The sequence below is a fragment of the Sus scrofa genome, chromosome 18, assembly GCF_000003025.6.
Source record: "Sus scrofa isolate TJ Tabasco breed Duroc chromosome 18, Sscrofa11.1, whole genome shotgun sequence".
In the NCBI taxonomy this organism is placed as follows: Eukaryota; Metazoa; Chordata; class Mammalia; order Artiodactyla; family Suidae; genus Sus; species Sus scrofa.
This window is the reverse complement of record NC_010460.4, coordinates 11,124,613-11,147,480: the sequence shown is the minus strand read 5'-3', so window position 1 is coordinate 11,147,480 and position 22,868 is coordinate 11,124,613. Positions and strand designations below refer to the sequence as shown.

The following is a 22,868-nucleotide window of genomic DNA, read 5'->3' as shown; positions in this document are numbered from 1 at the left end:
ATCTTGGAGAAATGTTACAATGTTGTGCAATGTTTTGTGGTGTGGATGTACTGTTCAGCAGAGTAGCAAACTCTAAGAGCTATTTTTAAAGAATACTGAGAGCATACTTGGAAAGAGGTCACATTAGTTGTCCAGGGGAGAGTAAAACATAAGGCCATCAGTTGTCTTTGTTTGCTTTGTTTGTTTGTCTAAGGGCTGTACCTGTGGCATATGGAAGTTCCCAAGCTAGGGGCTGAATCTGAGCTGCAGCCTAGCAGGGGCAGATCCAAGCTGCCTCTGTCACTTACACTGCAGCTCAAGGCAATGCAGGATCAGGGCCAGGGATTGAACCCATATCCTCTTGGATACTAGTTGTGTTATCAGTGAGCTGCAACAGGAACTCCTTTTTTTTTTTTTTTTTTTTTTTTTTAACTCGCAGTTTATAAGATGTGACTATCAATTCTGGAAGCTAATTTCTTTTGGTTATTGGCAAAAAAGTACTAATCACCTTATGACTGCAAGGTGTAATGACAAAAGATTAATAGTATGTTCCCAGGGATCCAATGATCCAAGCTGGGTCTGCGCCCTACACCATATCTCAGGGCCACACCGGATCCTTAACCCATTGAGTGAGCCAGGGATCAAACCTGCCTTCACATGGATGCTAGTGCAGTTCCTTAACCGCTGAACCATACCAGGAACTCCCATCTAGTGTCACTTTTATACACATAACCAAAGTGAGAGTTTTAACTAGAGAACGTCCCCTGCCCAGGAGGCAGCTAGTGCCCGACAGCTGCTTTGCTTGCCCCATACCATCCTTCCTGTCATCTTGTAGTGACTGTGTGCCTTATGTCCTTGCTAGCAGCTCTGCTAGCCTTGCTCCAAGCATTGCTTATCAGTTTTGTTTTTCCTAATCTTGTTTACTCAGCTTCTTAGGCAGGAACGTTATCCAAGGTGGCGAAAGGAAGGGGTGGGGGACCCAACTGCTTGCTGGGGGAAAAACAAGACCGGGAAGTTTGTATTGTATAAAAGCTACCCAGAGCAAAGACCTGGAGGCGGACTCCTCCGAGTATGCTGAATAAACCTAGTCCCTTGTCTCTCTGCGCTGCCAGGGTTTTTTTATTGCTGCAAAAGCAACAATACAGTTTTCTATATAAGTTCACCTGTTGATGGAAATTACTATTAATTTCAGTTTGGGGATGATATGAATAAAACTGTTATAAATATTTATAGACAAGTCTTTACCTGACTGTTTTCGTTTCCTTGGGTAAATACTTAGAATTGGAAGTCCTTTGTTTGCATCATAAATGTGATTTTTACCTGGGTTTTTTCCATTTTGCATTCCCTCCAGCAGTGGGTAAGAGTTCCAGCTGGTTCTCATCCTCACCTACTTGGTTAGTGTTAGTCTTTGATTTTAGCCATTTTAATATGCTTGAAGGAGAATCTCATAGTTTTAATTTTCATTTCCCTGATGAATAATAATGAGCACTTTTCCTGTACTTTGGCTATTCTTAACATATTTTTGGTAAAATTTCAGCTTAAGGCTTTTGTAGTTTTGAAAAATGAGGTGGTTTGGCCTAAAAGTTGTTTATGTATATCAGGTCTCTTGGCCCTTGTTGCATACATATATTGCAGGTATTTTTCCACTCCTTTTGCTTGTCTGTTTATTTTCTTATTGATGGTGTCTCGAAAGGCTGAAGTTTAACATTTTGGTTGTATAGTTTTTAAGTTCTTTTTCTTTTACAGTTAAGTGATTTTTGTGTTTTAACAATTCTGGGACTATTCCAAGCTTACTAAGACTTTTCTCCTGTCTTTTCTTTCAGGACTTTTATAGTTTTAGCTTTTATATTTAGATCTGTAATATAGTTTGGGTAATTTTTGTGTGAGGTAAGGGTGAAGTTCAAAACTATATGTTAAAACTATATGTTAAAGCACCATTTATTGTAAAGAGTACTGTCCAAATTATATTACTTCGGCATTTTTGTAAAAAGTTGAACTGTATGTATAGTCCCATTTCTATGTTTGTTCTATTGATCTATCCATTCAGTACTAATAATTTTTTTTTATTATAGCTTTTTAAGCAGATTTTGAAATTTGACAGTTGTGTTCTTTTTCAAAATTGTTTTGGCTCTTTAAAGTCATCGCATTTATTTAAAAGTTTTGGAATTGGCTTATCAGTTTCTATACCAAAATCTGCTATAAACTTGATTGGACTTGCATTGAATCTAGATAGCAATTTGGGGAGATTGATCCTAAAGATATGACTCTTCCTAGCCATGAACATGTTTTATTTCCCATTTAGTTTTAGTTCTTTAATTTCTTTTAGTACTCTTATTGTAGTGGTCTTGCACAATTTTTGTGAAGGTTATTCTAAAATATTTTATGATAATGTTCTTTCACAGTATTGAAAGTGAGGATATTTAAAATTTTTCATTTCCATTTAATTGTTGCTAGTATATTGAAATACAGTTGGGTTTTGTATATTGATTGCATTCTGTTATCTTGCTAAATTCAGTTATTAAATCTAGCAGTTTTTGATAGATTGCTTAGGATTTTCTACATAGACTATCATGTTGCTATGCAGTTTTACTTCTCTCTCTTCATCCTTTATAATTTATGATGTTTTCCTCCCTGATTGTATGTACTAGCTAGGACTTCCAGTACCGTGTTGAATAGAGGTTTGAATTTCAGTATTAAATGAAAGATGATGTCCTTTTTTCTTATTCTTGATCTTAAAACGTTCCTTCACTCACCTTTAATAGGTTAGCTCTGTGTTTTTTCTTATAAATGCCCATTATCAAGATTAAGAGGTTGCCTTTTATTCCAAGTGTACTGAGGGTTTTTATCATGAATGAATGATGAATTTGGTCAAATGCATTTTCTATATATATTAAAATGGTGATATAGTTTTCCCTTTTTTTCCCCTGTTAATGTGGTGAATTACATTGATTTTTTTAGATATTAAACTAATCTGGCATTCTTGGGATGTACCCCACTTGTCATGATACATTATCCTTTCTTTGCACTTCTGAATTTGAATTGCTAGTATTTTAAGGATTTTTTTTTTTCTTTTATGTTCAGGAGTGGTATGGTTTGCTTGTGTTTTTATCTGATTTTGGTATCAAGGTAACACTGACCTCAAAATGTGGTGTGAGGCCTTCTGTTTTCTGGAAGAGTTTCTGTAAAATTAGTATTTTTTTTTTTTTTTTGTTGTTGTTGTTGTTGCTATTTCTTGGGCCGCTCCCGCGGCATATGGAGGTTCCCAGGCTAGGGGTTGAATCGGAGCTGTAGCCGCCGGCCTACATCACAGCCACAGCAACGCGGGATCCGAGCCGCGTCTGCAACCTACACCACAGCTCACGGCAACGCCGGATCGTTAACCCACTGAGCGAAGGCAGGGACTGAACCCGCAACCTCATGGTTCCTAGTCGGATTCGTTAACCACTGCGCCACGACGGGAACTCCTGTAAAATTAGTATTTAATTTTTCCTTAAACATTTAACAGAACTCACCAGTGACTCCATCTGAGCTTGGAGTTTTCGTTAATGGGAAGGTTTCTGATTAAGAATAGAGTATCTTGAATAGACACCATTGAATAGGGCTGTTCAGATTTTCTATTTCTTCTCAAATCCATTTTGGTAAATAGAAGAAAATTAAATGTTTCAGCTAATTGGTGCATTTATCGGCATGAATTTGTTCACAGCATTCCCTTATCCTTTTAGTGTTTCAGAAGCTAAATGATCTCCCCTCTTCTTTTCTTTGTGTAATTCATGTTTACTCTTTTCCTTGGTTACTAATACTAAGGCTTATCAACAAACTTTTGGCTTTGTTAATTTTATTTATTGTTTGTCTTTGCTTTAAAGATATAATCTTTTTCTCTAAGCATGTGTTAGCCACCTCAAACAATTTTCTGTTGTTTTTATTAACATTCCCTTAAAAAGTTTTAAAATTTCTCTTGTGATTTCCTCTATGACCAAAGGGTTGCTTAGAAATATGTTAATTTATAGGTAAATTGGGGGTTTTCTAGGTAACATATTTCATTGTAGTTTAAAAAAAAAAAATCCCTATGAGATTGACATTTTTGAAGTTTTTTAAGACATTCTGTGTTCTAGCATATCATTTATTTTGGTGAATGTGCACTTGAATTTAGATTCTACAGTTAGGAGTAGTGTTTTATAAATTTGAATTAGGTCAGGTTGGTTGATAGTGCTGTAAAAAATTATATTACTGATTTTTGTTTTTTTTCGGTTAGGTTTTTTTGTTTGTTTCTGTCTGCTTGTTCTATTAGTTAGGGAAAGACGAATGTTAAAATCTTCAGTCATGATTGCTGACTCCTCTCTTTATTCTTTTAATCCAGTTTCTGGAATAGGTATTTTGAAGTGTTAACTGATGAATTGCTTGCCCTTTTTAACACTCTGAAGTATTCTTCTTTATCTTTCATGATACTGTCTTATGAAGTCTACACTGCCTTGTGTTCATGTAGCTACCCATTTTCTTATCGTTATGTATAAATGGTCTGTTTTCACTTTTTACTTTTAACATTTATATTTAAAGTCTATCTCTTGTAGGTAGTATAAGGTCGTGGTTGTATCTTGCTTTTTTTATCCAAGTTGTAAAATTTTTCTTTTAATTGTTTACATTTTTAATTAATTCACATTTTAAGTAATTATGAGTATGGTCCAGTTTAAGACTGCCATCTTTTCATTTGTTCTCTCTTTGTTCCTGCTGGGCCTCTAGTATTTTGGCTCTTCTCTCAATCCCTCAGCAGCTGCAGTCTGGTAAAGGTGCTTAAGTCTCGCTTTGCACATGTGTGGTAACTGTCAGCCAAGGATTTGGAGGAACCCTATAGACCACTGGCACCCTTCCTCTCTGCAGCTCCCATCTCCCCAGTGCATATCTGTTTCACAGCCCCAAATTCTCCTCTGGTTCCTAAGCTGTGTTCTGCTGAGGTTCTCCTTGCACCACAGTCAGGAACTAGTTCCTAGGAGAGAATCAAGGTGTTTCATTATAGGGACTCACTTCCTAAGTTTCCCTTTTTTCGGGCATCACTGGCTTGCATTTCTCTTGTCCAGTGCCTAAAAACAGTTACCCTCATATGTCCTTCCAAGTTACATATAGTAGTTTATGTCCGGCAGGCTTCTCTTGGTACTAGTTACACTGTCCTGGTGGAAAGTCGATGTCAGAAAGTCATTTTTCAATCACATGGCACCTTTTTCATATATTCGGGTATGGGTAATTAGACAGCTTTGTTCCCTTAATTTTTCTTAGCAACCACATCAATTTAAATCTTCCTCTAACCTTGACCTCTTTATCAGATTTTACTTTTGCATTTTCAAGTACATGCTGGACCCGTAGTTTCCAGAATGGGGTATGTGCCACATTATGAGATAAAATGTAATCTGTTGAAGTGAGAGAACACATTACAACTTCTTTGCATAAATTAAACTCCAAAGTACTTGGTGCGTAGATTGTCATGGTCCCATGAATCAGCATGTCAGACAGCCGCATTGCCCATAATGTCGATGAAGTACCCCGGGGAAGGAGTCAGGGCTGCTGCAAGTCCAGTAGGTACCTTCGTGTGAGTTAGAATAAGCACCCTCTTGGCATGTATCGCACCAAAGGAATACATGGATTAGCAAATGGAGTGCATCCAATCCTTGTCTGCCCTCTTAAAGTAGGCAGTCCCTGGGCTCTATCTGAATGCGTCTCCCCTCACTTGCCCATCCAGCTTAATTGTGCTGTGAGAGCCCTGGTAGAGTGGAACCTAGCACTTCCTTCACAAAAGAAAACCACCAACAAAACAAAACAACAACTATATACAGCTGCCCTGGAGGTGATGGGATTTTTATACTGAGACAGTATTGTGTGTTTTTTTCCTTCCACGAATGGTAGCACAGTTTACATGCGCTTTTTTTTTTTTTTTTTTTTTTTTTTTTTTTTTTTTTTTTACAAGGGCTGTACTCATGGCACATGGAGGTTCCCAGGCTAGGGTCTCATCCGAGCTGTAGCCGCTGGCCTACACCAGAGCCACAGGAACATGAGTTCCGAGCCGTGTCTGCAACCTACACTACAGCTCACAGCAATGCTGGGTCCCTAACCCACTGAGCGAGATCAGGGATCCAACCCACAACCTCAAGGTTCCTAGTCAGATTCATTTCTGCTGTGCCACGATGGGAACTCCTTACATGTGCTTTTTCAATAAGTTTATGGACTTTCACATCTGTGGGTTTTTTTTGTTTTTTGGGTTTTCTGTTTTTTTCCTTTTTAGGGCTGCACATGTGGTCGAATCAGAACTGTAGCTTCTGGCCTACGTCACAGCCACGGTAATGCCAGATCTGAGCCACATCTGCCGCCTCTGCCACAGCTCATGGCAACGCTGGATCCTTGACCCACTGAGTGAGGCCAGGGATGGAACCAACATCCTCTTGGATGCTAGTTGGATTCATTACCACTGAGTTACACAATGGGAACTCCTTGCATCTGTTTTTAATTAAAATGACTTGTCAGAAGGCTGATGATCATGGTAGGCCATTACCAGGATCCTACCATAAAACCCTCTAATGTCCATTCCTTGGGAACTCCCACATGGATGCCAGTCAAAAAAGCCCCTCGATTTCAGCAGTTTGTAAAGTCCCTAAAATATAGGATGTAGGGCACATGTAATAGCCATACAAAGTTATCCCCCCCCAACACCTATGATCAGTTAAGCTATGACAAAGTAAGCAAGAATATACAGTGGAGAAAAGACGGTCTTTTCGGTAAGTAGTGTTGGGAAAACTGGACAGTTATGTGTAAAAGAATGAAGTTAGAACATTCTCTAACAAGAATAAACTCAAAATGGATTAAAGACCTAAATGGAAGACTGGATACTATAAAACTCCTAGAGGAAAGCAGAGCACTCTTTGACATAAATCGCAGCAATATTTTTTCTGGATCCATCTCCTAGAGTAATGGAAATAAAAGCAAAAATAAACAAATGGGATCTAATTAAACTTAAAAGCTTTTGCACAGCAAAGGAAGCCATAAAAGACAACCTACGGAATGGGAGAAAGTATTTGCAAGTGACATGACTGGCAAGGGATTCATCTCCAAAATATATAAATAGCTCATGCAGCTCAATATCAGAAAAAACAACCAACCAATGAAAAAATGTGAAGACCTAAATAGATGTTTCTCCAAAGAAGATATACAGATGTCTTCAAAGAAGACCTACAGAGAAGGTCAACAAACAAGTACATGAAAAGATGCCCAACATTACTAATTATAAGAGAAATGCAAATCCAAACCACAATGAGGTACTATCACTTCACACTGGTCAGAATGGGCATCATCAAGAAGTCTATAGAGAAGTTCCTGTGTGGCTCAGCAGTAACATACTGGACTAATAGCCATAAGGATGCAAGTTGGACCCTGACCTCGCTCAGTGGGTTAAGGATCTGGCATTACTGTGAGCTCTTTGGTATAGGTTGCAGGTAGCACTCAGACCTGGTGTGCTGTGGCTGTGGCATTGACTGGCAGCTACAGCTCTGATTCAGCCCTTAGCTTGGGAACTTCCATATGCCCTGGGTGCAGCCCTGAAGAGACAGACAGACAGACAGAAAAGATGTCTGTAAATAATAAATGCTGGAGAGAGTGTAGAGAAAAAGGAATTCTTGGATCCTGTTGGTAGGAATGTAAATTGGCGCAGCCACTCTGCAGAACAGTATTGAGGTTCCAGTCCCACTACTGGGCATATACCCAGAAGACAAAAACTCTAATATGAAAAGATGCATGTACCCAAATGCTCATAGCAGCATTATATACAATAGCCAAGACTTGGAAGTAACCTGTCCATTGACAGATGACTTGATGAGGAAGTGGGATGTGTCACACACACACAGTGGAATGTTATTCAGCCTTAAAAAACGAAATAATGCCATTTGCAGCAACATTGATGGACCTAGAGATTATCATACTAATTAAGAGAATTAAGTCAAACAAAGACAAATATATGGTATCACTGATATGTGGAATCTAAAAGAAAATGACTCAGGTGGCTTGGCAGGTTAAGGATCTGGCGTTGTCAGTGCTATGGCACAGGTTCGATTCCTGGCCTCAGAACTTCCACATGCCGTGGGCGCAGCCAAAGAAGAAACAGAAGAAATTTATAGAGAAAGTGACAAGAAGATGCGTTCACACACCCATAAATATATGGATATTTATAATAGTATCGGAAGAGACCTAAAACAAAGGAACAACAGAAGAAACAATTGAAATCTCAGAAAATGTTGTTAAAGGAATGTAAACATCCATATTGAAAGGGCCAACAAAGTGACTAGGAAAATTGGAACAGAACAGTCACCATTGAAATGTGTTCTAGGTCTTCTTTAAGAAAAAGGATACACTTTGGACCGCTATACAAAAAGACTACATCGCTTACAATGGAAAAAATATCTTATTATCTATCATTGTTGAGTCTGAAGACTGGAGTAAAGATTTTAAGGCTTTCACGGAAAGAAAGTGTGAGTTGAGACTATACCCAGCTAAGTGATTTTCAAGCATAAAGTCCGCAGGTAAGAACTTAGCAAGTATTGTTCTTGTGTGCCCTTCCTCGGGATACCAGATTTTGCTATGTTAGCATACTTACTTGTTTTTTTCTGACTCATATGAGAGTAAGTTACAGATACTGTGACCCTTCAGCCCCAAATATTTCAGTGTGTCTCTGAAGAATAGGTTCTCCTTAAAAAGTTAAACTTTATTGAGCTAAGATTAAACACAGCATGAGCTGCACATATGTACAGTGTAGCAGTGATGAGTTTTGACATTTGCAAATCTCACATATAAACACAGTATAATTAACAAATTCATGAATTTTGACATTAATATAGCGCTGTTGTCTAATATATCATCCATATTCAAATTTTTCCAGTTGTCCCAATATTGGCCTTCTCAGCACTGTGGGGTTTTGTTGGTTTCTTTTTGTTTTGGTGGATGGGATGTTGTGGGGCTCCAAGACACAGATGGTAAGTTTCAGAGAGTGGATCTCCAGCAAGTTGCACTGCTGGAGCGCCAGTGTGAGCCGTGGCTGTGCCTTCTCCAGCAAAGTCTGGAATCAGCCCTGGAGGGAAAATTCTTCTTTGGGCACTCCCTCTCAGCCGTAGAGGCTATTACGTCATTATATCATATCTTCTATATTATTCCTATAGTCTTTTAGAGTCCACTCTACTTCTACTGACCAGTTCTTGTTACCCCAGTTTCTTGATGTGGTTAACAATTATTTATGTTAAACTTTTTTCAAACTCAATGTGTAGTTTCTCTCTCCTTATTGTATCCAGACTGACTCATCATTTGGGGCACGATTGATGTCTCCTTTCATTGCTTTACATTAGGAAACCAAGACCTGTCCTTCTGTCCCATTATGATTAGCATTGACTTTGATCATTTGTTTAAGGTGGTAAACGGCCAGATTTCTCTACCTCATAGATGTTTTATCTCCCCTTTGTGAGTAATTAACTTCCCCGGAGACCTTTTGGGATCTGTGACTATTCCATTCCCCACAACCTTAGATGGGCATCCACTGATTCATGCCTTCTTCACTTACTACTGGAATGTTGCAAAATGGTGATTTTTATATCATTCTATGCTTATTAGTTGATAATTTACTCTTTTGGTGACATTGTCCTTTTCCATGTGTATATTTAACATGGGCTTCTGAAAATGTTCGTTGGACCTGTTATAATCCGTTTCGTTCATTATTATTTTTTTTTTTTGCTATTTCTTTGGGCCGCTCCCGCGGCATATGGAGGTTCCCAGGCTAGGGGTCTAATCGGAGCTGTAGCCACAGGCCTACGCCAGAGCCACAGCAGTGCGGGATCTGAGCCGTGTCTGCAACCTACACCACAGCTCACGGCAACGCCGGATCGTTAACCCACTGAGCAAGGGCAGGGACCGAACCCGCAACCTCATGGTTCTTAGTCGGATTCGTTAACCACTGCGCCACGACGGGAACTCGGGAACTCCCGTTTCGTTCATTGTTTATTTTGATAATTGAATTGTTGTAGCTTGGGTAGTAGAAGTCCCTGCAGGGTGACATTGTGTCCTTTCACATCCCCGTTGGATTTTTAAGCATTTACGTGGCGAAACAAAGAGTTTCTGGATTCATCTCATACTTTTTCTATACCTGCCTTAGTAGTTTTTCCAAGGGTCCCCAGTTCCTTATGTTGAGGAAGTCTAATTTATCTTTCATTAATTTTTCTTTTGCGCTGTATTGAAGAAATCTTTACCAGCACAGATTTCTCCTTGAAGTTTCATAATTTTCATTGTATATTTAGGTCCATGATCTATTGTTTCAGTTAACTTTGTATATGATATAAAGTATGAATCCAAGTTCATTTTACGTAAAGATATTTTAATTTTTCCACCACTGCTGTTGAAAAGGCTGTTCTTTCTGTACCATGTTGCCTTTGTCAAATGCCAGTTGTCCATGTATGTCTGGGTTTATTTCTGGCCTCTGTCTGTCACACTGATCTGTGTGTCCATCTTTATGCCAGTCCCATGCTGTTGGGTCTGTATGTTAATGTCAGAAGAGTTTATGCTAGGAGAACCATAGGGAAGGTGGCCTGACAAAGTACTATATATTTGTTATATGCCCTGACAATGTACATATAAGACAGTTATTCAAGAACTTAAGCAATGTAGTTCACATAAATCTTTCCTGAGGAAGCTATTAGAGAATAAGTTTCAGCCAACCAAGAAATAATTTAATAGGCTCATTGATTGCTTTGTAGAAATTCACCAGGACATCAAAAGGATATTATTACTTTAAATAGATGCTGGGGGATGTGGTTCAGGGATGGTATGAGAGGAAGAAAAGAGCTAATTTCTATATTGCTCAAACTAATTAAGAGAGGATTAAAGTTATATGTAGATATTCATATAAAGAGGACCATTAGGACAAAAACCATTCTAGATACTAAAAGAAGTATGGAAGGGGAAAAAAAGAACAAAGGAAGTAAACACAATGAAATAATTTATATATTTTATGACAGGCTCGAGACCATACCAAGCATATCATTAAATAAGCCTGACTGGCCTCTTAAGAGAAAAAAGTACTTTTAGCTTAACTAACAGCAAAATGCACCACTGTGCTCCATGCAGAAGGTTGAAACCACAAAACTGAAAGACTCAGAAAGGTTCAGAATAAGAGGTTAGGCAGAGATACACCAGACAAATGAAATAAAAGGAAAAGAGAAGTTACTATTTTGATATTGCAGAAGGTAGAACTCAGGCTAGAATCATTAAAGAAGTAAGACATATTAAAAGGCTATAAGCTGCAAATCTTAATGAAGATGTATTCTTGGATTCATGAATATTAATGACAACTTTGATTTTTTAAAAAAAGTTGTAGACGAGTCAATGAGAATAAGGGCATATTAATAAAAGACTTAAAACCTCAGTTGATGATAAAGTGAACAAATATTTTATTGACTGTTGAAGACCTAATAACAAAGCCAAAAGGTGGATCTCATGGTTGTATAGTGCAGATGAGAGAATATACCTTCTTTGAAAAATGCATGTGCAACATTGATGAAAAAAATTTTTGTTGACATACAAAGAAAATTCTCCAAAAATTCCCCCCAAAGAAATTCTCCAAAAATTCCCCCAAATAGACCATTTTTGGACCAAAAATCAGTAACAACAACAAAAATTCAAAAAGGCCTTTCTACCTTTCCACCTGAGAACTAACATACTGCTAAATATCTCTTGGCTTAGGTGCAAATTTAAATAGAATTACTAGGTTTTTTAACATGATACAGCAAAACCAATACATCATTGGAGTCAGTAAACTTCTTTTTTTTTTTTTTTTACACAGGGATAGATAGTAAATATTTAAATATTTTGTGGGCCATATGGTCTCTCTTGCAACTTTCAAACTCTTCTATTATAGCATGAAAGGAGTCATGGGCAGTATATAAGTAAGTTGATGTGGTTGTTCCTCTAAAACTTTATAGCAGGTGACAGGCTGGATATGGGTCATGAATGTCTGTATCATAGCCAAGGCAATTATCATAGGAAAATTCCTACTGGGAGTTCTGTCGTGGCTCAGTGGTTAACAAATCTGACTAGGAACCATGAGGTTGCAGGTTTGATCCCTGGCCTTGCTCCGTGGGTTAAGGATCCGGCGTTGCTGTGAACTGTGGTGTAGGTCACAGACACAGCTTGGATCTAGCGTTGCTGTGGCTCTGGCGTAGGCCGTCTGCTGCAGCTCCGATGGGACCCCTAGCCTGGGAACCTCCACATGCCGCGGGAGCAGCCCAAGAAATGGCAAAAAGACCAAAAAAAAAAAAAAAAAGGAAAATTCTTACCATCAAATGTTTACACTAATGAAAATGAAAATAAGTGAATACTCCAAAAGATAGAAAGACCAAAAAAAGAAAAAAAATGCAGAGGAAAAGATTGAATAATGGTAGAGTGGATTTTAGATAATAGAAAAGTGGTAGAACTAGTATGTTAAACAGGACATTATGCTCATAGCAGTAGAAATACAAATTAAAACTACAGTGAAACACCATGTTTTCAATTACTAGAATGACAACCCCCACATGTTTGACATACTTTCTGGGTGACACTGTGGAGAAGGTAGGACATTAAGCAGTGTTTGCTGGTGGGAATGTAAAATTGGAATTTGACAACATTTAGCAAAGTTGGAAGTGTATTTCCTCCTTGACCAGCTACCTTCACTTTTAGGAATATATCCCAAAGGTAGAATCATAAAAGTGTAAAATGAGATCTGTGCAGGGTTGTTGCAGCATTGCTTGCATGATGAAAAATTGGGAGTGACTAGCAATGGATAACTGTTGGGATACACTCTAGGATGTCACTGTGCAGGTGGGAGGAGCAAGACCCAGGGATTGAACCCGCAACCTCATGGTTCCTAGTCGGATTTGTTAACCACTGAGCCACGATGGGAACTCCAATGCTTATATTTTTAAGAGAAATAATTTAAAAAACTAAAAATGGCTACAAATGGAGGGAAGAGGGAGATGGAAGGGATAGGGATGAAAGCCAGACCTGTGTAAGTGTAACCTGTATTGCAGTATTGGTTTTTGTTTGTTTTTTGCTTTTTAGGGCTGCACCCAAAGCATATGGAAGTTCCCAGGCTAGAGGTGAATCAAGCTACAGCTGCTGGTCTACGCCACAGGCACAGCAGTGTGGGATCCGACTGCATTTGCAACCTTCACCACAGCTTACAGCATGCTGGATCCTTAACTCATTGAGTGAGACCGGGGATCCAACCTGCAATCTCATGGTTCCTAGTCGGGTTCGTTTCGCTGCACCACTGTGGGAACTCCGCAGCACTGCTCTTTGGAACAATGTGTGTTATAATAAAAACTAAAGTATTAACCCACCCCCCAAAAAATCCACCCTAAAACTAATGAGTATAAACAACTGACTGGTTTTACTAACATATAGTAAAGGCATTTTTCATCTGATTTTAACTCATAACATTAATTGCGCATCTCTAGTATATATGCTATATCCTAAACAGAAAAAGAAATACTATGTTTCTTTCTGTGGTTTATTTTTAGTTGTTATACTGGTATAGTTACTTTGAAACTATTCCAATTTCATTGGCATAAAGCAAATAGATAATTATGTTAATGTCATCAGGCAAAGGAATTTCCAGGATAATGAAGGAAAGTCCCCGGACGGCAGCTTGCAACAAACTTGAGGAAGATTGGAGCTGGAGGAAGGACTTCAGAGAAGGTACATCTGAAGAAACAAAAGTAAAATTCATAGATGACTTGATATGTTTGAAAATACTGAACGGGATTTGTTGGGAAGTTTGGGACTGGTTTAGTGCCAAGTACCTAAAAAAAAAAAAAAAAGAAGAAGCAAGTTTAAAAATGTAGGAACTGTTAATTACTATGAACAGAATTATTTGAGAAAGGAAATATACATGTAAGATACTCTGTGGCTCAGTTGTGTGTATTATTAGTAAATGCTCATAATGGTTTCATTTAATGGAAAATTAATAGAAACAAATGTCAGGGAGTTCCCTTCCTGGCTCAGCACTTAATGAACCCCACCAGGCTCCATTGAGGATGAGGGTTCCATCTCTGGCCTCAATCAGTGGGTTAAGGATCCAGTGTTGTGGGAGCTGTGGTGTGGGTCACAGGTGCTGCTCGGACCAGCATTGCTGTGGCTGTGGTGTAGGCTGGCAGCTGCAGCTCTGATTGGACCCCTAGCCCAGGAGCTTCCACATGCAGCAGGTGCGGCCCTAAAGAGCAAAACAAAACAAGAAAAAAAAAGAAAAAAGAAATTTCAGGATAATGAAGAGGGAAAGAGTTTTGGATGAAGACTTATCTGTCGTCCATTGTACATTTGGACTGGGGAATCCTGTTTTTTATAACAACTTATAAAATAGGTACTTTAAAAAGTATGTAGGGAAAAAACAAGATACTTGGTGGCTTAGCAGGTGAAGACCTGGCATTGTCATTGCTGTGGCGCAGGGTCAGTCCCTGGCATGGGAACTTCTATGTGCCTCAGTTATGGCAAAAAATTTAAAAAATAAAATGTACTTGGTACAGCTATTAGTAGAATTAAAGCAAAAGCTAGAAAAGTGTTGGTCAGGGCAAATTAATTTTCTTTCTTTCTTTCTTTTTTTGACCGCCCCATGGCACATGGACTCACTGAGCCAGGGACTGGATCTGTGCTGCAGCTGTGACCTGCACCATAGCTGTGGCCACACCAGATCCTTAACCCACTGTGCCAGGATTGAACCTGTGTTCCAGTGGTCCAGAGACACCACCAATCCCTTTGAGCCACAAAGGGAACTCCAAATTAAATTATTTTAAAAGTGGAAAACATCTCTTAAAAACATACCTGTGTGGCAGTATTTGGTTAATACAATATTTAATTGGATCATGGAAAAGTTCATTATTTATATACTCTTTTCCTCTATATTTATTCAGTATGTGTTTAAAAGTTCAAAGCTGCTGCTTTGACTTTTTAAAGCTATCCTCCCAGACAGATTCTGTCAGCTTTCCTTTCTATGTCTTGTAAGAAATTTGCTCCCTTTTTATCCCCTTAGTTCAGGCCTTATCTATTTCTTAGGGTCTTTGCAGCTGCTTTCTAAGTGTTCTTCATGCTTTTTCAGTTTTGTTGAATAAGCTTCCCCCCCAAAAAAAAACTTAGAACTTTTAAACTTTTAAATAGTATAAGGAAAACACACATATAGGTCACTATTTCAGTGAACACTTGTAACCATCAACCATATCAAGAAATGAACATTGCCTTTACCCTAGAAGTTCTTGTGAGTTCTTGTGTCCCTTTTGGTTTTCTTTTCTTTCCTTTTTTTTTTTTTTTTGCTTTTTAGGGCTACATGTGCAGCATGTGGAAGTTCCGAGGCTAGGGTTTGATTCAGAGCTGCAGCTGCCAGCCTACACTACAGCCAGTAGTGCAACGCAGGATCTGAGCCATGTCTGCAACCTACACCACAGCTCACAGAAACGCCAGATCCTTAACCCTCTAAGTGAGGCCAAGTATCAAACCTGCATCCTCATGAATACTAGTCAGATCCGTTACCACTGAGCCACAGCAGGAACTCCCCTTGTGCCCCCTTTTCATCACCGGCTTCTGTCACGTAGAGAGAATCCATTTGCCCAATATCTATGTTAGTCACTTTCCTCACTTTTATGGTAAGTATAATTTAGCTTTGCCTGTTTGGAGACTTTGGGTAAAAGGAGCAACATTGGTGTATTTCATTTCTTGTTATTTTCATTTAGCATTGAAGGGGTCATACGTGTTACTGCATTTAGCTTATGGTTCTTTTTTTTTTTTTTTTGGTCTTTTTAGGACCTCATCCGTGGCATATGGAGGTTCCCAGGTTAGGGATTCACTCAGAGCTATAGCTGCTGGCCTACCACAGCAACTCGGGATCCTTGATCTTCTGAGCAGAGGCCAGGCATTGAACCTGCAACCTCATGGTTCCTAGTCAGATTTGTTTCCACTCCACCATGACAGGAACTCCGTTCATTCATTTTTATTGCTATTTAATATTCCATTATATAAATATACCACAGTTTTTCTTTTGTTGCTGGGCATTTGAAATGTTCATTTTGAACTTTTTAGAGCAAAGCAGCTATTAATATTTTTGTTAGTGTATCCTGTTCACTTACAGGAATCCTGAGGCTTTTTTTGTTTGTTTGTTTGTTTTAAGCTGAGAAGTAGAATTCATGGTCATAGGGTATGAAGGTATATACCCACCAGCAGCTAACCTGTGTTCCTCTTGGCTAAGATGTGAATGCATATCAACCCTTGGTGTTATCCTTGGTAGTTTCTGGCAGTCTGATGGTAGTCTCTTCTTAACTTCTTTGGATCTGGTATGCTTTTCTTAAGTGCCAGTAAGGTCGAGCATCTTTCATATGCATATTGACCATTTGGATTTCAGGTTTTGTGAAGTGCTTGTTCTTGTGTCTTTCCCATCCTTATACTGAGTTGTTTCATTTTAATAGGAATTTTTTAACATTCTAAGTATCTTCTCCCATTCTGTTTGTCTTAGTTTTTTTTTGTTGGGTCTTTACCCAAACTTAATTTAATGAATCTTCTTTAATTGTTGCTAGTGCTTTAGTTTTGAGTCTTTTTGTGCCCCAAAGCATTGAAATTATTTTCCTCTGTTTTCTTTTGAAAGTTTCATAGTTCTGCTCTTTATTTTTAGGTTTCCAGTTCAACTGCAGTTGGTTTGTAAGAGGTGGAGTCTAGTTTCGCTTTTTACCAAATGCACCAGCACCATTATTGAAAATACCACTCTTTGCCAATGTACTGCCATCCCTGTCAGTTACTAGGTATTTATATTTGCATAAGTCTGCCAATTCTGACCAATTCTATTGGTCTACTTGTCCCTCCCTGAAACAGTGTCATTCTGAAGGCTTTACACCACCCCATCTATTCCTAATAACTACAAAAGGGTTGTGGGTTTTTTTTAAATCGTGAATAGGTTTTTTTTTTTGGAAGTCAAACAATTTTTCTGCACCTAGTGAGGGGATAATTTTTTTCTTAAATCTGTTATGTGGTGAATTCTAAACATTAATTTCATAATAATAATCTTGCATTCCTAGGCAGAAATCTACTTAGTGATGGTTTATTATCCTTTTTAAGCATTGTAGAATTTGCTTTGGCTGACATGTTGTGATTTTTGCTTCTATGTTAATGAGATAGTGGCCTGTGATTTTCCTTTTTATATTTGATGAATTTTCCTTTAGAGTGATGTGGACCTCATAAAATGAAATGCAGAGCGCTACCATTTTCAGTTCTCTGAAGGAATTTGTATAAGGTTGGAATTAAAAGGTTTTTTTTTTTTCTTGGATATATGGCAACAATCAGGGCTTAGACTTTTCTTTGTGGGAAAATTTTTGACTCATGAATCAGTTTTTCTTAAAGGTTTATCTATGAAGGTTGTTTTTGTTTGTTTGTTTGTTTGTTTTCTAGGGCTGCACCTGCAGCATATGGAGATTTCCAGACTAGGGGTCAAATCCAAGTTGCAGCTACTGGCCTGCACCACAGCCACAGCAACACAGGATCCAAGCTGTGTCTGCAACCTACACCACAGCTCATGGCAACGCCGGATCCTTAACCTACTGAGCAAGGGCAGGGATCGAACCTGCATGCTCATGGGTGCTAGTCAGATCTGTTAATCACTGAGCCACAATGGGAACTGCAAGACCCTTGAAGGTTTCTTTTCCACTTGAGAGAGTATGGTAGATATTTCATTTTTTTTTTGGCTGGGCATTTGTACATTTTGTATCAAGTTTCAATTTTTTTGATACAAACAGTTCATGATAACCTCTGCCGGTTTTTCCTTTCTGTATCATCTAACACTATATCCTCTTTTATTCCAATTACTGGTCTTGTAGGTGTGCAGCCACTTAATTGTGCCCTCCCTCCCTCCCCGCCAGAGGCTTTCAGCTTTATTCATTTCTTTGAAGGACTACATGGCTTTATTCCATTTATTTTATTAATGGAATTTCTTTGGGTTTATTTACTGTGCTTTACCTTTTTAAAAAATTGAGATATGCAAAATTTATCATTTTAGCCATCTTTAAATGTACAATTCCATGATGTTAAGTACATTCACAGTGTTTCATAACCGTAACTACTATTTCCTGAACTTTTTAAAAATATCCTGAACAGAAATTCTGTATACGTTAAGCAATAACTCATCATTTTGCTTTTCTCAGACTCTGGAAACTGCCATTCCACTTTCTGTCCTTTTTGAATTTGTCTATTCTAGGTACTTAATGTAAGTGGAAATATTAAATAGGTCTAACTTTTTGCATGGCTTTGTTTTATTTAGTGTAATATTTTCAAGTTTTATCATTTAGCATGTATCAGGATTTCATTCCTTTTTTTTGGCTGAATAATATTCTATTTGGTGGATAGAGCACATTTTGTTTATCCATTCACCTGTTGATGGACACTTGGGTTGTTTTCACCACTTGGCTATTGTGAATAATAGTGCTGTGAACATTAGTATACTAGTATAGGCATACCTCAGAGATAGTGCCAGTTTGGTTCTAGACACCTGTAATAAAGTGAATATCACAATAAAGCAAGTTCACATGAATTTTTTGATTTCCCAGTGCATATAAAAAAGTTATGTTTAATACTATATTATAGTCTGTTAACTGGGCAATAGCGTTATGTCTAAAAAATGTACATACCTTAATTAAGAAGTGCTTTATTGTAAAAATGCTAACTAACCATCATCTGGGATCTTGTGATAATCTTTTTGTGATAGTAACATCAAAGATCACAGATTACCATAAAAAGCATAATAGTAATGAAAAAGTTTGAAATATTTTATTGACAAAATGTGACACAGAGACACAGAAGTGAGCAAAGGCTTTGGAAAAATAACACCAAAATAGCACCAACTTGCTTGATGCAGGATTGTCATAAGCCTTCAATTTGTAAAAAGCAGAATATCTGCAAAGTAAAGTACAGTGTAACACGATGTGCCTGTGTTTATTTGAGTCCTTGTTTTGAATCTTTTGGAGTAGGTACCTAGGAGTGGAATTGCCAGATCATATGGTTATTCTGTGTTTAACTCTTTGAGCAACTACCAAACTGTTTGCCACATTGACTGCATCATTTTACATCCCACAGCAATGTATGCGGCCTCTATAATTTCTCCACATCCTCAGCAACACTTGTTGTCCATACCCCCTCCCCACCACATACACCTTTTTTTGTAACAGCCCTCTTTGCGGGTGTGACATGGTACCTTACTGTGGTTTTGATTTACTTTTCCCTCATGGCTAATGCTGAGGATCTTTTCTTATGCTTAGTTGCTGTTTGCGTATCTTCTTTGGAGAAATAGCTATTCATCCTTTGCCCATTTTTAAATTTTCAATGAGTCGTAGAGGTCTTTATATATTCTGGATATTAAAACCTTATTGGATTTATGATTTGCAAATAAGTTCCCCCTTTCTGTGAGTTGTCTTTTCTTTCACTCTCTTGCTAGTGCCCTTTGATGTATAATACTTTTAAACTTTGATGAAATCAAAAAGTGACTGCTTTCAAAAATGACAGAGCAGGATTGTCTAAGGGTCAGTCCCTCCACTGATAATAAAAAACCAGAAAAAATTACCAGAATCAACTATTTCAGACCTGGACCTTGATCAAACACTCAAAAGAGCCAGGGGTATGCTTGATGAAGGAAGAGGCTGCTATATTGGTCTTGCACATCTTTTGTTAAGTATTCTGAGTATGTCTTTTTTTTTTTTTTTTTTTTTTTTTTTGGTGGATACCTTAGAGTTTTTTACATACATGATTGTGTTACTTGTGACTATAAACTCTTTTACTTCTCTTCCAACCCCTTTCCTTTGTTTATCCAAAGACACTAAAATAGCTAGGTATAGAAGTTGTGAGGGTGGACACCCTTGCCTTCTTCCAAATCACACAAGAAAGTACTCAGTATTTCATCATGAAATGTGTTAGGTATAGGATTTTCATAAGCTGTCCTTATCAGGTTGAAGAAATTTCATTATATTTCTAGGTTCTGAAGAGCTTTTTTGTTTGTTTGTTTGATCTTGCATGGGTATTCAGTTTTTCAAAGGTGATTGTATGACTTTTCTTCTTTGTTTTGTTAATATAGTGAATTACTTTAATTGATCTGAATGCTCAACCAGCCATTGCTTTACTAAATCCTGGTTAAGTAATACATTATCCTTTTTGTATATTTCTCCATTTGATTTTCTGATACTTGCTAATGAGATGTTGGTCTGTACTATCAGGGTACTATAGGACTTATAAAATGAGATGGGAAGTGTGCCTCCTATTTTCTAAAAGAATTGTTTAGGGTTAGTATTACCTTGAATATTGGATAGAATTCACCAGTGGACCTTTCTAGGTCTAGACATTTGCTTTGTGGGAAGGTTTTTAAGTACCAACTTAATTTCTTTAATTGATAGAGAACTCTTCAGGTTTTCTGTTCTTAAGAAGATTTTGATAATTATGTCTTTAAAAGAATCAACACATTTAATCAAGTTGATAATATTTCCATAATTTTTTAAGGTTCCTGAAATCTGTAGAAATAGCCTCTTTTATTTTTTATTTTTGTCTCCCCCCCCCTTTTTTTTTTTTCTTGATCAGTCTAGCTAGAGGTTAATTAATTCTTCCCCCAGGCGCAAGAACTGGCTTTGATTTAATTGATTTATTCTTTCTTTTTTCCCATTTTCTTCTTCATTGTATTCTATTCATTATTTCCTTTCTTTTCCTTTTTGGGGGGCATTAGTTTGCTCTTTTTCTAGCTTGTTGAGGAGAAGCTTAGATCTTGATTTTTTTAGGCTTTTCTTCATTAAAAACATGGGTTGTTTGGAAGTAAGTTGTTCACTTTCCAAATATTTGAGGGTTTTCCAGTTCTCTCTGTTAAAATTGTTTTCTAAGTTTATCTCATTGTTTTCATGGAATATTTTGTGTTTTTGATTTTAGTTCTAGTAATCTATCTGTACTTGTTTTATTGCCCAGTATATGTTACATCTTGGTGAATAACCCATTCACACTATAAGAATATGCATCCTGCTAACAAATTGGATCAAGTTACTTGATTTTTTCTTGTTGTTCAAGTGTTTATATCTTAATTGATTCTCTGTCTACTGGTCTATTGAATATACTGAGAGGGGAGTGGAAATCTCACGTATCATGTGGATTTGTCTGTTTCTCTTGACAACTATATCAGTTTTTACGTTATGTGTTTTGACCCTCTGTTGATTAGGCATATGAGCTTTTAGGATTGTATGTCTTTATGAGAAATCAAGCTGTTCATCATTATGCACTGTCCTCACTTTACATCTGGTAATAGTTCTAGTTTTGTTGTCTACTCTGGTAGAAGTATTAAATCCTCTAGGTTTCTTTTCTTTTTTTTCTTTTTACATGATTTCAAGATTTATTATAAAGCTACAAAATGAAGACAATATAGTAACTGGATTTCCATATGCAAAAAACCCCATCATGTTTTGATTCATACTTTGCACTATACACAAAAAATAACTCAAAATGAATCACTGACCTAAATGTAAAACATAAAACTATAAAACTTCTAAAGGTAAACATAGGAGAAAATTTCTGTGATCTCGAGTTAGGCAATGATTTCTGATATTTGACACAAAAGCACGGTCCAGAAAGGAAAAAATTAATAAATTGAACTCTATAAAAATTTAAAATATCTGCTCTTCTAAAAACAGTTTTAAAAATGAAAAGAAAAGCCCCAGACTGGGGGAAAGTATCTGCAAAGCATATATCTCAGGAAGGCTTGCACCAAGAAAATATACATATAAGTAAATAAATGTGTGTGTGTGTGTGTGTATGTATATATATATATATATATGTGCCAGATATATATAACCTGTCTTATCCTGCTTGGACTTTCATAACAAAATCCTTTAGACTGGGTAGCTTAAACAACAGAAACTTACTTTCTCGCAATTCTGGAGGCTGAAAATCTGAGATGAGAGTGCCAGCAGGGTAGAATACTGGCAAGGACTCCATTTCCAGCTTGTAGACAGCAGCCTGCTTGCTGTGTCCTCATGGAACCTCCTTAGTGCACATGCATTCTCTTTTCATAAGGCTGCCAATTCTGTAGGATTAGGACCCCACCCTGTGACCTCATTTAACCTTAACTAATCTCTAAAACTCCGATTTCCAAGTATAGTCAGTGGAGATTAACACTTCAGCACATGAATTTGGGGGGACACAATCCCATTAATAGTAATAACTTAAAACTCAGTCATTAAAAAACCAATTTTAAAATGAGATAAAGATTTGAACAAAACACAAAAAAAGATGCATATCTGACAAATACACATGAGATAATGTGCCAAATCACTGGTCACAAGTGAAATCAAATCAAAACCACTGTAAGGAATTCCCTTTGTGGCTCAGTGGAAATGAATTTGACTAGCATCCATGAGGATGCAGATGCAGCTCGAATCTGGCTTTGCTGTGGCTGTGGCATAGGCTGTGGCAGCTGCAGCTCCGATTTGACCCCTGGCCTGGGAACCTCCATATACCTGGGTGTAACTCGAAGAAGACAAACAAAAACAAAAAACCACCACAGTAGGAGATCACCACACACCTTTAAGCTTTCTTTTGATCCTCGTTTGCATGAAATATTTTCTTCCATCCTCTCACTTTGAACTTGTATGTGTCCCTAGAAGTGAAGTGGGTCTCTTTGAAGACAGCGTGTATATGGGTCTTGTTTTTGTATCCATTCAGCCAGTCTGTGTCGGTTGGTTAGGGCATTTAGTCCATTAACGTTTAAGGTAATTATTGATATGTATGTTCTTACTGCCATTTTATTAATTGCTTTGGATTTGTTTTTGTTGCTCTTTTCTCTTTCCTTCCTCTTT

At 37.6% G+C, this 22,868-nt stretch overlaps 1 protein-coding gene across 4 annotated transcripts in view; it reads left to right on the top strand.

Moving 5' to 3' along the window:
- Nucleotides 1-22,868, top strand: part of TRIM24 (tripartite motif containing 24) — a 96,545-nt gene that overhangs the window by 4,275 nt on the left and 69,402 nt on the right. For 2 of the 4 annotated variants that reach the window (XM_021079186.1, XM_021079188.1), the window contains exon 2: nucleotides 13,630-13,725. The exons of the other annotated variants lie outside the window; for them this stretch is intronic. In XM_021079186.1, the coding sequence (XP_020934845.1) occupies nucleotides 13,630-13,725 (96 nt within the window). The remainder of the gene's footprint in view (nucleotides 1-13,629; nucleotides 13,726-22,868) is intronic. 4 annotated transcript variants of the gene reach the window in all.